Raw genomic sequence first — 15,436 nt, forward strand, 5'->3', positions numbered from 1 at the left:
TCAATTGAACAGACAAATATATTCAACATGAATAGGCGAGGCAGACTCGGAGTAAACAAGTGCTTGTTGCCCGTTGGGGCTACTGAGGATTGGGGTCGTTTTCAATCACTGGAATTTTTAACATGAGTAATGTGGCATATGAAATGAATATGGCTTGTCAACAACAGCCAGGTTTTTTTTTTACCTATATCTATCTGACCTGACTGTTACTGTCAATTTTAATGTGTTCTAACAACTGATAGTCAATTGTGATAGAGCTTTGATACGACTTCCAATTAACCTTAAATGTGACCATTAATAATTGCATAATAACAATAATATGAAGTTATAGGCTATTTTATTAATCTGTTTGCCAGCTCAAGGTTAGGCCTACACAAGTGGCCCAATTGATTTGCATGATCCAGTGATGATCATAATTTTAACGTATTTATTGTATCCAAATGGTATGTGGCTAAAGAGATTTGATGGCCAGTCGATGCAAAATGTGTCATTCTCATTCTCCACAGTTAATGTAGTTTCCATTGAGAACTTTTCCCCATAACAGAAGCACACAAGTGAGTTTCATACTTTCGATTTAACATTTCATATGCAACAGCCCTCAAGAACTGAGCATGGCGGAAAACACTTGCTTTGAAACGGTTTTTACCCATAGGCAAAGTTGCACATTAGAATGTTTAAATCGCCTTGAGTGAATTTATCTAATGCGGCTGTAAGTGCGGCCAAGTTGTTTTCCCAGAGCCGTTATTTCTGATGCGGCATCAGTTCTAGCGTGTTAATGTTTTTATCACTCAGCAACAGCCTGCCTCACTGCTTGAAAGTCAGCAGCAGCAGGTCCAAAGTGAAATATTGTATAGTGTCAGTGGGGCAAAATAAGTATTTAGTCAGCCAGCCAGATTGTGCAAGTTTTCTGCGCCACTTAAAAAGATTGAGAGGCCTGTAATTTTCTTCATAGGTACACCTTCAACTATGACAGACCAAATGAGGAGAAAAATTCCAGAAAATCACATTGGTAGAGGATTTTCTACAGTGAACTTTATTTGCAAATTATGGTAGAAATAAAGTATTTGGTCGAATAACAAACAGTTTATCTCAATACTTTGTTATATACCTTTGTTGGTAATGACAGAGGTCAAACGTTTTCTGTCTGTAAGCTTCACAAGGTTTGTCACCACACTGTTGCTGGTATGTTGGCACAAATTCCTCCCATTGCAGAATCTCCTGCTAAGAGCAGTGGATGTTTTTGGGCGTGTTTGCTGGGCAACGGGCCGGACTTTCAACTCCCTCCAAAGATTTTCTATGGGGTTGACGATCTGGAGACTGGCTAAGGCCACTCCAGGAGCTTTGAAAATGCTTGTCTATGAAGGCCCTCCTTCGTTGCCACGGCGGTGTGGTTTGGGATCATTGTCATGCTGAAGTGCTGGATCATTAGCCTTATACACTAACCTGTCACACATTAGATGGCCGGGCGGCGTGGGTTTTGTGGAGCCAGAGACCGGCAGTGGGGTCGAACTGTAGAACCGCAGTTCCTACATTTATATTATAAAATCGTATTTTATGCAAACACAACTATGCTATGTTTTATCTCTGGGTCCCCTCAGCATGACGCAATCAGAGCAAGATTCAGCTGAATATAAGTACATTATTACCTTCAGAGGTGAATGTATCAAACGCAGTTGCTGTGATAAAGATTTTTTTGTTGTGCCTCTCTCAAACAATAGCAGGGCTATTTTTTCACTGTAAAGCTATGTGTATTGGACTCTGGCAGTTAGATTAACAATATTTTAAGCTTCTGCCATTAAGACATGTCTATGTCCGCGGGAAAGTTGGCTGTTGTATACAACGTCATTCTAGTCACTTTAGAGCACGTTAGAAACAACGCGTCCCGGTTTTTGGGACACCAATCCCGTAGAGATATTGTGCAAGCTTTAAGAGCAAATGCATGGCGTGCAACTTCAAAGTAGCCCAAAAACCTGCAACCAATTACATTTTGACCCCGACATGTTTTCAAAATATGGCAATTTTCGTGGAAAATGGCAACGTCTGAGTTCAGGCTACTCATCAGATACTTGCCTAAACAATTCTGGTCTCCTGAATAGGACATTTCTTCAGGCCAGCTAACCAATTTTTGGCAGAGGTGGATGATTAGGGGGCCGGAAAGCATAATTATAATTTGTACACTGCAAATTGACCATCAACTAAGCCAAAATAATTGTATTGAAAAGGATCAAGGCTACTTGATTAATTGAGTCACGATCATTTTGTTTTTTATTTTGTGGGCAATACTTGGTGAGAGAGTTCCTACATGATACACATTTTTTTTGCGGAATTGATAATTATAATATATATATATCAATTCTGGCAAAATGTGGTATATATGTGTGTGTATATTGTATAATTTGTGTTATATATAATATTATATAGTATTATATATAATAATTCATACGTGGGGGAACAAGTTTTGGAAACACTGCCGATTTTGTGCAGGTTTTCCTACGTACAAAGCTGTAAGTTTTCTGTAGTTCTTGACAGGTTTGCCACACGTGCAGCAGAGATTTTTGGCGCTGAGACAAAGTATTTGATCACGCTACCTAACCAGTAGATTCGCCGCGCTTCTCACAGATCTGTTAGTTTTTTCTTTAAGAAGCCCTCCTGTTTCTCCACTCACTTACCGTGTATTATGCACCTTTTGAACTCGTTACCTGTTATAAAAGACACCTTGGTCACAACACTCAATCAACTACGACTGCCAACCTCTCCACAATTGGCCAAGACAGTTGAGTGTGTAAGGACTCGAGGATACAAATCTCGTATGACCTGCACAAGGCTTGGGATGGGCTATAGACAATAGGCAAGCAGCTTGGTGAGGAAGGCACAACAACTGTTGGCGCAATTATTAGAAAAATGGAAGAAGTTCAAGATGACGTGCAGTCACCTCGGTCTGGGGCTCCATGCAAGATTTCTTATGCTCGCGTGGGGCATCAATGATCATGAGGAACGTGAGGGATCAGCCCGAGAACGTACACGGCAGGACCCTGGTAAATGACCTGAAGAGAGCTGGGACCACAGTCTCAAAGAAAATCATTAGTAACATACTACGCGTCACTGGATTAAAATCCTGCAGCGGCACGCAAGTCCCCCTGCTCAATCCAGCGCATGTCCAGGCCCGTCTGAAGTTTGCCAATGACCATCTGGATGATCCAGAGGAGAATGGGAGAAGGTCATGTGGTTGATGAGACAAAAATAGAGCTTTTTGGTCTAAACTCCACTCGCCGTGTTTGGAGGAAGAAGGATGAGTACAACCCCAAGAACACATCCCAACGCGTGAAGCATGGAGGTGGAAACATCATTCTTTGGGGATGCTTTTCTGCAAAGGGGACAGGACGACACTGCACCATATTGAGGGAGGATGGATGGGGGCCATATATCGCGAGATCTTGGCCAACAAACACCTTCTCTCAGTAAGAGCATTGAAGATGGGTCGTGGCTGGGTCTCCCGCATGACAAGTGACCCGAAACACACACAGCCAGGGCAAACGTAAGGAGTGGCTCCGTAGAAGCATCTCAAGGTCCTGGAGTGGCCTAGCCAGCTCCAACGCTGAACCCCATAGAACATCTTTGGAGGGAGCTGAAAGTCCCGTTATGCCCAGCGACAGCCCCGAAACCTGAAGGATCTGGAGAAGGTCTGTATGGAGGAGTGGCCAAAATCCCTGCCGAGTTCAAACAGGTGCAGTTAATACAGGTAATGAGTGGAGAACAGGAGGGCTTCTTAAAGAAAAACTAACAGATCTGTGAGAGCCGGAAATCTTACTGGTTGGTAGGTGATCAAATACTTTTGTCAGGCCAAAATCTCTGCTGCAGTGTGTGCAAACCTGGTCAAGAACTACAGAAACTTACAGCTTTGTAAGTAGGAAAACCTGCAAAATCGGCAGTGTTTCAAAAACTTGTTCTCCCCACTGTATATATATATACACATATATATATACACATATATACACATTTTTTGCAGAATTGATATATATATATATATATCAATTCCGCAAAAAATGTGTTTCATTTAGGAACTCTGCTCACCAAGTATTCCCACAAAATAAAAACAGAAATGATCGTGACTCAATGTAATCAAGGTAGCCTTGTCCTTTTCAAATACAATTTATTTTTGGGCTTAGTTATGGTCAATTTGCAGTGTACAAATTATAATTATGTTCCGGCCCCCTAATCATCCACTCTGCCAAAAATTGGTTAGCTGGCTGAAGAAATGTCCTATTCAGAGACCAGAATTTGTTATGCAATATCTGATGAGTAGCTGAASTCAGAGTTGCCATTTTCCGACGAAATTTGCCTATTTTGAAAACGATGTCGTGGGTGAAAATGTATTGGTTGCAGGTTTTTGGGCTACTTTGAAGTTGCACGCCATGGCATTTCTCTTAAAGCTGCAATATCCTCTACGGGATTGGTGTCCCTAAACCGGGACGGTTGTTKCTAACGTGCGCTAAAGTGACTAGAATGACGTTGTATACAACAGCCAACTTTCCGGGACATAGACATGTCTTATATGGGCAGAAAGCTTAAATTATTGTTAATCTAACTGCAGAGTCCAATTAACAGTAGCTATTACAGTGAAAAAATACCCTGCTATTGTTTGAGGAGAGTGCACAACAAAAAACTTTTATCACAGCAACTGGTTTGATACATTCACCTCTGAAGGTAAATAATGTACTTATATTCAGTAATCTTGCTCTGATTGGTCATGCTGAGGGGCCCAGAGATAAAACATAGCATAGTTGTGTTTGATAAAATACATTTTTATAATTAAATGTAGGAACTGGGTTCTACAGTTCGACCCCACTGCGGTCTCTGGCTCCACACCCACCCCGCCCGGCCATCTAGATGTGTGACAGTTAGTGTATAAGCTAATGATCCAGCATTTCAGCATGACAATGATCCCAAACACACCGCCTGGGCAACGAAGGAGTGGCTTCATAAGAAGCATTTCAAGGTCCTGGAGTGGCCTAGCCAGTCTCCAGATCTCAACCCCATAGAAAATCTTTGGAGGGAGTTGAAAGTCCGTGTTGCCCAGCAACAGCCCCAAAACATCACTGCTCTAGAGGAGATCTGCATGGAGGAATGTGCCAAAATACCAGCAACAGTGTGTGAAAACCTTGTGAAGACTTACAGAAAACGTTTGACCTCTGTCATTACCAACAAATGGGATTATATTAACAAGTATTGAGATAAACTTTTGTTATTGACCAAATACTTATTTTCTACATAATTTGCAAATAAATTCATTAAAATCCTACAATGTGATTTTCTGGATTTTTTCTCCTCATTTTGTCTGTCATAGTTGAAGTGTACCTATGAAAAAATTACAGGCCTCTCATCTTTTTAAGTGGGAGAACTTGCACAATTGGTGGCTGACTAAATACTTTTTTGCCCCACTGTACATATACATATATTTCACTTGTGACCTGCTTCTGCTGACTTTCAAGCAGTGAGGCAGGCTGTTGCTGAGTGATAAAACATTAACACGCTAGAACTGATGCGCATCAAGAAATAACGGCTCTGGAAAACAACTTTGGCCGCACTACAGCGCATTAGATAAATTCACTCTAAGGCGATTTAAACATTCTTAATGTCAACTTTGCCTATGGAAAACCGTTTCAAAGTGTTTTCCGCATGCTCAGTTCTTGAGGGCTGTGCATATGGAAATGTTAAATSGAAAGTATGAAACTCACTTGTGTGCTTCTGTTATGGGGAAAAGTTCTCAATGAAACTGACATTAACTGTGGAGAATGAGAATGACACATTTGCATCGACTGGCCATCAAATCTCTTTAGCCTACATTACCATTTGATACAATAAATACGTTAAAATTATGATATCACTGGAGTCATTGCAAATCAATTTGTGCCACTTGTGTAGCCTACCTGGAGCTGGCAAACAGATTTAATAAATAGCCTATAACTTCATATTATTGTTATTATGCAATTATTAATGGTCACATTTAGTTAATTGGAAGTTATCAAAGCTCTATCACAATTGMCTATCAGTTGTTAGAACRCATTAAATTGACAGTAACAGTCAGTCAGATTAGGATATAGGTAAAAAAAAAAACCTGGCTGTTGTTGACAAGCATATTCAGTTCATATGCACATTACTCATGTTAAATTCAGTGATTGAAATTACGACCCCATCCTCAGTAGCCCAACGGGCAACAAGCACTTGTTACCTCGAAGTCGCCTCGCTATTCATGTTGAATATATTTGTCTGTCAATTTGAACTAAGCAAGCTACTAAATCATACAGCTTACAYCTTACTGTAGTCTATCTGAAATGAGATGTAGGCCTATCAGGAGCAATAGGCTACCTGCATCTATGTAGCTAAGCAAACCATGGAAAAGTTGAATTACAATCATAAAGCCAGATTTTAGTCTGTAGCCTGTGCCTATTGAAATGACAAGTCAATATCGCAAATGGGTAGCCCTGAATGCCGATTGGCTGAAAGTCGTTGTATATCAGACCGTATACCACAGGTATGACAAAAATAAATAAAAACTTTTTACTGTTCCAATTAAGCTGGTAACCAGTTTATAATAGCAATAAGGCACTGTGGGGGTTTGTGGTATATGGCCAATATACCACGGCTAACAGCTGGCTGTAGCCAGGCACTCCATGTCGCGTCATGCGTAAGAACAGCCCTTAGCCATGGTATATTGGCCATATACCACACCCCCTCATGACTTATTGCTTAAACATTGCAGTCAAAACTTGCTAAATCACCATCCATTGCTGGAAAATTATCTGGCGAGTTTAGTAAGGACAAATTACCTTCTCTTGCTTCATATTCAAATTCCTTTATTATGTCACAACTCGCAATAATGATTATTTTGATTAAAACAGAATTTAGGTTAACGTCGTTACACTTTATGTCAATACTGMTTAATTGGCTTGATAAAGTTATGGAATAGGGTTTATTGGATAAATGTGGCACCTCAGATGGAGGGCCATTTGGAGTTCAACATCAGTGTGAAGCGACGATATGAACTGATGTAGTTGTGTTAAATKAATTGACACATAGGTATGATAGTGTAGGAAGAGCTGGGAGGGAGCCTTATGGCTAAATTCAAATCACCAGGCTCGGGCTAGTATGYAGGCACTATAGCCACGAAGAACGTCGTGTTCTACTCAGTTGGTCACATGTAGAGTCAAGGAAACATGAGTCTGCAGAATTGACTAACTACTTATAGGGATTTGTGAGATAGATGAGGGCATAGCCATGTCCATTGTTTCAAGCTATCAATGGCAATCAGTTCATGGTCGTATTTCATTAACGTCAACATGGGAGGCCATTGTATTTAGCTAACGCAAAACACAGCAGGTAACCAACCAACTGTTCAGAAGATATCAAAGTTATCCACAAAAACCGCCACTAACACACCACAAATTCCTAGCTAGGAAGTGTGTTTTTCGGTTGCATGTTGTGCTATTATGCACATGCACACCACGAAAAATACGGTGGAAATTTTWAAACTGGTAAATACGTTACCCAGAACCAGATCGACATGTTGTTTATTGCACCTTTGCAACAAATTCCGAGACCCTCTGAACAACGCAGCCATTCTTCGTTCCCCTTGACCTCGGCGTTTACAGTGACAGCTGACAGACAGGAAGTAAAGGGGAGTTAGTTATCATTGAGTGCTATTTGGACCACTCAGTGGTCTCAGCCGAACGCAACAGCCAATAGAAATCTTAAAAGGTGGGACATCCTGTGTGTTCATGTCTTACGTCTCTTTTCAGTACAGTACTGTGTTTTTGGGGTACATTAGTAAATTGGTCTCAGACGCTGAAATAAATCTTTCGAGTGCGGCCTTTTTATTCGATGCAATATTAGTGAATGTGCTATTACCATTAAAACTATTCAAACGCAAATCGTTTGTGGTCATTATCATTTTTAAACATTATATTTACGGTTATGGGGAACCTTGATCGTGTTCAATCAAACATCGTTTTCAACAAAATGTTATAAAAAAATATATTTCCACCAGTCAGAGTATTATCAGAGTATTATTACCCAAACTAATGTGCATGCGTAGTAGAGTATTTTTATTTATTGAAGTTTTAAGATGTACTTTGTGTTTAATGGTGTAAATKTTGGTTCATTCTCTTGTCCTCTGTGTGTCTTTTTGGTGAATTTGTGCCCCTATCTCTATCAAATCGCATGCAGACTCTAGCGTCACTTTGTGTAAAAAAAWRWWTKTAKCTTTATTTAACTAGGTAAGTCAGTTAAGAACACATTCTTATTTTCAAGGAGGGCCTAAGAACAGTAGATTAACTGCATTGATCAGGGGAAGAATGACATATTTTTACCCTATCAACTCGGAGATTCGATCTTGCAACTTTTCGGTTACAAGTCCAACGCTCTAACCCCTGGGCTACCTCACCCCAGTGTGTACAGGGTGTGTGTGTGTATGTGAGTGTGAGTGCCGCACTAGGCTATTTATTTCCCAGTGCAATTACAGCAACTGTGCAAATAATCTTACATTAGTCAGAGATAGCTACTTATAGTCATTCATTATAAGCATTTTAAATAGATTATTTCGAGGCATCAAATCATTGACATTTTCGCATGGTGCAACTGGAATCTTTTTCCTCAGCACCACCATCCCATCCCGGAAGTGACACCATCAGTGACAACCATAGCTCAGTGGTTGACAACGGGGCCTGAAGCTGTGACAACAACGGCTTTTGGACTGTCATATGTTGTCTTTCAAAACATCATTTTACCTTGTTTGGATTCATATGTAAGACAGGTAATGAATCGATTTAAACGGAAACAATAGCTGTGATTGTCGTATTGCTAGGGGGTTTGGCCTATCAAGACAGATAACCCTGAGATTGTTGCTAGCTACCTTGTTGTGGTCAGATCAGTTTCGGWAGCTAAAAGGCCATTGAAGGTTAATGCGCAGCTAGATACTTAATCAATTCAGTTGTCAATGACAATGAAAGTTACTTTAAGGAATCKTTATCTATGCGAACAGTTTATCTAGGTAGCTAATCATCCTAAATGTGTTTTTGTCAGATACAGGCTCTTATAGCTAGCCTCTCTTCGTGCGTGTGAAAATGCCACCTGTGCTGGCTGTGTTGCTAGCTAAATTAGGTCGTCCTTGTTTTGGCGCACACGCGCTTCAGCTCTTTGCTGCTTTACTATAACAGTGTGTTTTACAGTTAACGGGATCTTATGCAGTCTGACGTTTGCCATCATATCGTCATTTCAACATTCGTAGGCAGGCTTGGAATTATTCCATGTTACATTTCAGTTCACTAAAGCCTACATGTAGATCAAACAACCTAACAGTGGGACTCGATCAGTTCAAATGTTATTGTAAATGGGTCAAATGTACATTTGCTAGGTTAAATTTGAGGTGTGTGTGTGAGTGAGAGAGGAGAAAATATGCATGCCTGGCCAGGCTTGTTTTCATATCCCTTCACTATTTTCTCTCTCCATATTCTCTCACTTCCTTATTTCCCCCAGCAGGTCAGACAAATGAAGTGACAAGCAGGATATGATGTCCTCGTTCCAGGTGGTGGGCTCTTCGCCCACCAGTGGCATTGGTGTCATGGAAACATCAAACTTTGCTCATGTTATCTTCCAGAACGTTAGGAAGAGCTTCCTGCCCCAGGAGGCACTGGAGTGTCGCTACACCCTCACCTCCTACATCACCCCCAACCCCAAAGACTGGGTGGGCATCTTTAAGGTAACATCACACGGTGTGTCACCCCCCAGATGATTTGGTGGGGGTGGGGGGGCTTCTGAAGAGTGTCTTTCTTCACTCTGCTGATGACTGTGTTTCTCCGCTCACACATGAGTAATAAAGGCCTAGTCCACACATTTTGTGGATTTGTTTTTTTCTTATAATAATTGTAAAAAWATGTTTTATTTATTTACATTTATCAGCACCCCTGCTTCCCTTGTCTATAGCCAGTTGTAATTTGATGCATCAAATACAAATATGCCCAACTCCAAGCTCTGACCCCAAAAAATAACATGGCGGACAATTTCTCTTGCCTCGGATCAGTAGTAACCACCCAGTTTAATGATAGTTATCTTAAAATTAAAAGACGACTCTAACATTTCTACACCCCAGTAACATACAGGATTTGTGTCATCTCAGACATCTTCTAGTACAACAGTTGAGCTAGCTAATGAAATGCTAGCTAATTTGCAATACTAGCTAGCTAACTAGCTGGACTCAACTCACAGCCGTTTAATCAACTGACAGTGACTACCGCATTTTGGGGGATTGCTAACTGGGTTAAATCTAGCTAGCTAGCATTCTGGTCACTCACTGAGCAGGCAGTAGCCAACAAATCGTGGATGCATGATCAGCAAACAGTGGAAGATGAGCCAGCCTGCATAGCTAGTTTGTTTTCAGACAAATATGTTCAACTCAGCTATTTTGGGAGGGTTATTAAACTATATAGAGCCATGACTACATGTAACTCTATTCCACATCAGGTAACTGATGCAAGCCGTAGAATCAGATTTTAAAAACAGGTAAAAATACACCTTATGGAACAGCGGAGACTGTGAAGAGACACACACAAAGGTACAGACACGCACACGTATATTGTAATATTGTTGAATGATGGTATTATACATTTTGTATTGTGTGTATATATGTAGTGGTGTAATAATGTTATATGATGTACTGTTTTATCTTTTGTTGWATATGTAAGTGCCCTAATGTGTTTGGACCCCAGGAAGAGCTAATGGTGATCCCTAATAAATACAAATAGAGGACTGATTGACCGACGTCGGTTCAATTACTTGAATTCCACTTACCTCCATTTTTTTGTTTTGTTAGCTCAACATGCTATTTCTCTTGAGATAATTCAAATCATTCATTGGGCTGAAGGGCGTTGTAGTTTTCATTAAACAAATATTCAATGTAGTTCAGTGCAGAAATGTGGTAATTATCTACAATGACCATAATCCATTGCGGATTTTCTTCCAGGCTCTGACTGAGACGGATAGCCTACACACAGACCGCATGAGAGAGGATAGAGACAGTTCGTGAGGTAGATCTACCCGGGTGATATTTGTAGTAGTTGGTAAAAAGCAGTCTTGAAGAACTAGTAAAAATGATTTTGGCCGACAGCTAGCTACTAGCCTAGCTAAATAGGATGACTAAAGACAGTACAGTATGGGGAGCAGAGATAACATTGTCTGACTGGCTGGCTGCTACTGCCTGAGCAGACATGATGACTTTAAGAAATAAAAAATAATAAAGTAATCAAATAAATACTAAGTAATAAACACAACTGAAATATTTTATTATTTCATATTATTATCCTCATTTTCGATTGATGTCTACCCACTGTGGACCTGACAGAGACAATGAAATGTTTCAATGTTTTGGCAATTGAATGTTCATAATTTTTGGCTTTGGAATTTCTATTWAAAAAATCGCTAAAATAATTTGTTWAAAAAAATGTAAACAGAAATCGAAGACCGTGATTATTTTTTAATAACCGAACCGACCTCAAGAAGCACTAATCCCTCAGCACTATTAGTAACTTACAACCGGAGGATAGCTAACTGCCTGAAATGTAGCTAGCTAGCKCACAGGCCAGGCAATATCCACTAGCTAGCTAATCGTGGATGCATGATCAGCCAACACCCGAGAGTGGAAGCACTAGAATGACATAAATTGCAGCTAATGTGTTAGTTGGCTAGATGTAGCAGTCATGGCATTACTAGGCAAACTGAGTTTGCTGCCTGTCATTCCAGCTCCTACAACCAGGTTAATGGGACCACTTGTTCTATGTAGCATAGTGACACACCAACATTCACAGGTGTGTTTGAGGGTACGTTAATGTCAGAAGGTAACCGCACTCTTGCAACCTGAAAATGCAAGTTTTTTTGTGAAAAATATATAAAAAATAAAATGTTGGGATCYGTTTTGTTAGTGTATTAATGTTTCCTCATGACCCACCAACTAAAATATGTCTTCTCCTCTTTCATCAACCGGATTCTCTTCTCCCTCTTTCCTTCCCTGTTTCCTTCCACAGAGATGTTTCCAGTAGCTGTGGTGTGGTTATTTAATGTGCAGAGGGAGGTGGGGGAGGCAGGGAGAACAGACAGGTCTTGCTGGGGGGTATTTTGTGTTCGGTCTCTCACACACACATATTCTTATTTATTTCTCTCTCTTTCCATCTCTCTCTTCCACCTCTCCCTTTCTTGTTGTCCCCTCCCACTCTCCTCTCTTTCATCAGGGCCCATCAAATCTCACACTTAATTAACAGGAAATGTGAACGAGGAAATGTAATGTCTCATAAAGACACAAAGCATTTTATCATCCTTTAAGAAGTTACTTCAAATCCACCCAGCTCAATTACAAATGAATAAAGATGGTGGGTTTATTTGGAAAATGTAGATTGGTTAATCTGCACTAATGGAGTCTGTGATGGTGAAGCCTCATGTGACACCACTATGTGAGGGTCTTTCTCTCTTTGTGTGTGTGTGTGTGTGTGTGTGTGTGTGTGTGTGTGTGTGTGTGTGTGTGTGTGTGTGTGTGTGTGTGTGTGTGGTGTGTGTGTATGCACTACTGAGAGAGATCCAGACACATACATCTAGCACAGCTTCTTCTTCACAGCACTTACTCCACACTACCCTTGATACACACACTACACACCTGCTACACACAGAGAGCACACCACATGATACACACAGCCAGACACACACACTGATACACACAGAGAGACCACACAACACTGATACACACAGAGAGACACACACATCATCCACATCACACAACACACACACACACACACACACCACACACACACACACACACACACACACACACACAGAGAGACACACAAAGAACACACAGAACACAGATACACACATAGAGACATACACAGAGAGACACACACACACACACAAAACACACAACACCACACACACACACACACACACACATCACACACACACATGACACACACAACACAGACACACACACAAGTGACACACACACACACACACACAGCACACACAGTGACACACACAGACCTTGAGGCTCTCTGACATGCAATATGTAGGTTAGGTACAGGCTCCCCCTACTGGCTGTATACTGTCATTGACACTTTCTTCTAAAACCCAGGTTTGTGAACACAGGGATTAGGATTGGCAACACAAGGCCCAGGTGATGCTGCATGTTGATAGTCATGCACTTATCACACTTACCCATGTATCAAACACAATAAGATTGGAATGAGATTTTAGTTTTTAGAAGCTCCTAAGCACTTGTATCAACTCTTATGATGTAAAGCACACACACACACCACACGTACACACGCACACCACACACACACACACACAACTTTATGCTTCTGAAAAAGCCCCTGATTCAGGAGGTAGTGGAGTTGTGGCATGTTTGTGACGTTAGCTGGGAGAAACCTGTTTAGTAAGCATGTAATTAATGTGCCATCGCACCGTGTGCACACGCCTCTGCGCCGTGATGGATGGAAGCTTGGTCTGTGATTATTCTCATCACTCCTGAGTCTGAACACTCCCAACCAAACTCCAGTCACCTACGACCATCCACTATATAATTAACAAATTATTTATGTGTTCAAACCTCCCCATTAGACTAACGCGCAAGTACATAGATACGCACAAACACACACACACACACAATTTTGCACGCACACACTGAAATATAAACCAGCCCACCCTACCTTGTCATTAAAAGAGACACTTGGTTATAAAGAATGTTCTCCCTTGATAAGAGTTAGATACGTTATAAGGTGTTCTAGAATGTCATCCACATTCTGAATAGGCCTTACGTGCATTTCCCTCATTCATAATATCATCATAACACCAATTACTATCATCATACTAAAAACATTAGCACCCTCGCACAGAACATTGTCATCAAACAAACAATCCTTATCACTCCAAACATTGTTATTGCATTAAAAGTGGATTTTGTCATCAAGGTAACACTAGCCTGTGGTTTAGCTCCATAGGATGACTCACGTTGTTGAGTAAATCATGGTCTGTTTCAGAAACTCTCAGCTAAGGCTGTCTCCATGGAGATCTGGTTAGAGTGAATGGCCCCTAACCTGAGTTTGAACACAACACTAATTTAGAATATTTAGGACAATATGACATTAAATAATCTGGTTAGGTGTTGTGTGACGGAGAGAGAGAGAGATCTGTAGGGAGGGAGAGAGAGAGATGGAGGGATGTGGAAATTAAGAAGCGGGAGAGAGAGAAGGACGGAGAAAGGGAAAGAGAAAAGGAGGGAGGGAGAGTGTGATTGTGTTTGACAGTTTTACGCTGTAGGTTATGTTTGGAGTTATGATGTTCTGTCCTCTCTWACTCAGCCGTCACTTAACAACACATGCCTTCCATATCATTACATATCTCTCCCTTCATTTAGCAGGAGGAGGGAAAAAAAGTTGATTATTCTTCCCTTTAAACTAGGCTGTTTTTCTCCCCTTTAAACTAGGCTGTTTCTCTCCCCTTTAAACTAGGCTGTTTTTCTCCCCTTTAAACTAGGTTGTGTTTCTCCCCTTTAAACTAGGCTGTTTTTCTCCCCTTTAAACTAGGCTGTTTCTCTCCCCTTTAAACTAGGCTGTGTTTCTCTCCCCTTTAAACTAGGCTGTGTTTCTCCACTTTAAACTAGGCTGTGTTTCTCCCATTTAAACTAGGCTGTGGAGAGATTCACCCTGCGTCACTGTTCTTTTCAGGTTCTCTTCCCTCCTTGGAGAAGCTGGCAGAAGGTGTGTGTGTAAGGGCTGACAGAGGGGAGAAACAAGGCTAGTGTTTAAAGGGGGAGAAAACCAGCCTAGTTTAAAGGGAGAAACACAGCTAGTTTAAAGGGAAGAGAAAACACAGCTTATTAAGGGGAGAAATCACAGTCTTAGTTTAAAGGGGAGACATCACAGCCTAGTTTAAAGTGGGAGTAAACACAGCCTAGTTTAAAGTGGGAGAGAAACAAAGCCTAGTTTTAAAGTGGAGAGAAACACAGCCTAGTTTAAAGGTGGGAGAGAAACATAAGCCTAGTTTAAAGTGGAGTGAAAGCCAGCGCTAGTTTAATAGGGAGAAAACACAGCCTAGTTTAAAGGGGAGAGAAACACGCCTAGTTTAAAGGGGAGAGAAACACAGCCTAGTTTAAAGGGGAGAGAGACTCGGCCTCAGTTTTAAAGGGAGAGAACACAGCCTAGTTTAAAGGGGAGAAACACAGCCTAATTTAAGGGGAGAAACACAACCTAGTTTAAAGGGGAGAGAACACAGCCTATGTTTTAAAGGGGAGAAAAACAGCCGTTTAAAGGGAGAGAAACACAGGCCTAGTTTTTAAAGTGGAGAAACACAGGCTAGTTTTAAAGGGGAGAAACACAGCTAGTTTAAAGGGGAGAAGGAGAGA

At 41.0% G+C, this 15,436-nt stretch overlaps 2 protein-coding genes across 2 annotated transcripts in view; one reads left to right on the forward strand and one right to left on the reverse strand.

Moving 5' to 3' along the window:
* The window catches only part of hibadha (3-hydroxyisobutyrate dehydrogenase a), a 57,370-nt gene extending 49,716 nt beyond the window's left edge, over window positions 1-7,654 (reverse strand). Inside the window, exon 1 of the mRNA XM_023975161.2 lies at window positions 7,546-7,654. Coding sequence (XP_023830929.1) covers window positions 7,546-7,618 — 73 coding nt within the window. The 5' untranslated portion in view covers window positions 7,619-7,654. The remainder of the gene's footprint in view (window positions 1-7,545) is intronic.
* Window positions 7,655-8,697: 1,043 nt separating this feature from the next.
* The window catches only part of tax1bp1a (Tax1 (human T-cell leukemia virus type I) binding protein 1a), a 62,403-nt gene continuing 55,664 nt past the window's right edge, over window positions 8,698-15,436 (forward strand). The window contains exons 1-2 of the mRNA XM_070436000.1: window positions 8,698-8,809; window positions 9,535-9,754. Of these exons, the coding sequence (XP_070292101.1) occupies window positions 9,563-9,754 (192 nt within the window). The 5' untranslated portion in view covers window positions 8,698-8,809; window positions 9,535-9,562. The remainder of the gene's footprint in view (window positions 8,810-9,534; window positions 9,755-15,436) is intronic.

The sequence above is a fragment of the Salvelinus sp. IW2-2015 genome, linkage group LG30, assembly GCF_002910315.2.
Source record: "Salvelinus sp. IW2-2015 linkage group LG30, ASM291031v2, whole genome shotgun sequence".
Taxonomy (NCBI): domain Eukaryota; kingdom Metazoa; phylum Chordata; class Actinopteri; order Salmoniformes; family Salmonidae; genus Salvelinus; species Salvelinus sp. IW2-2015.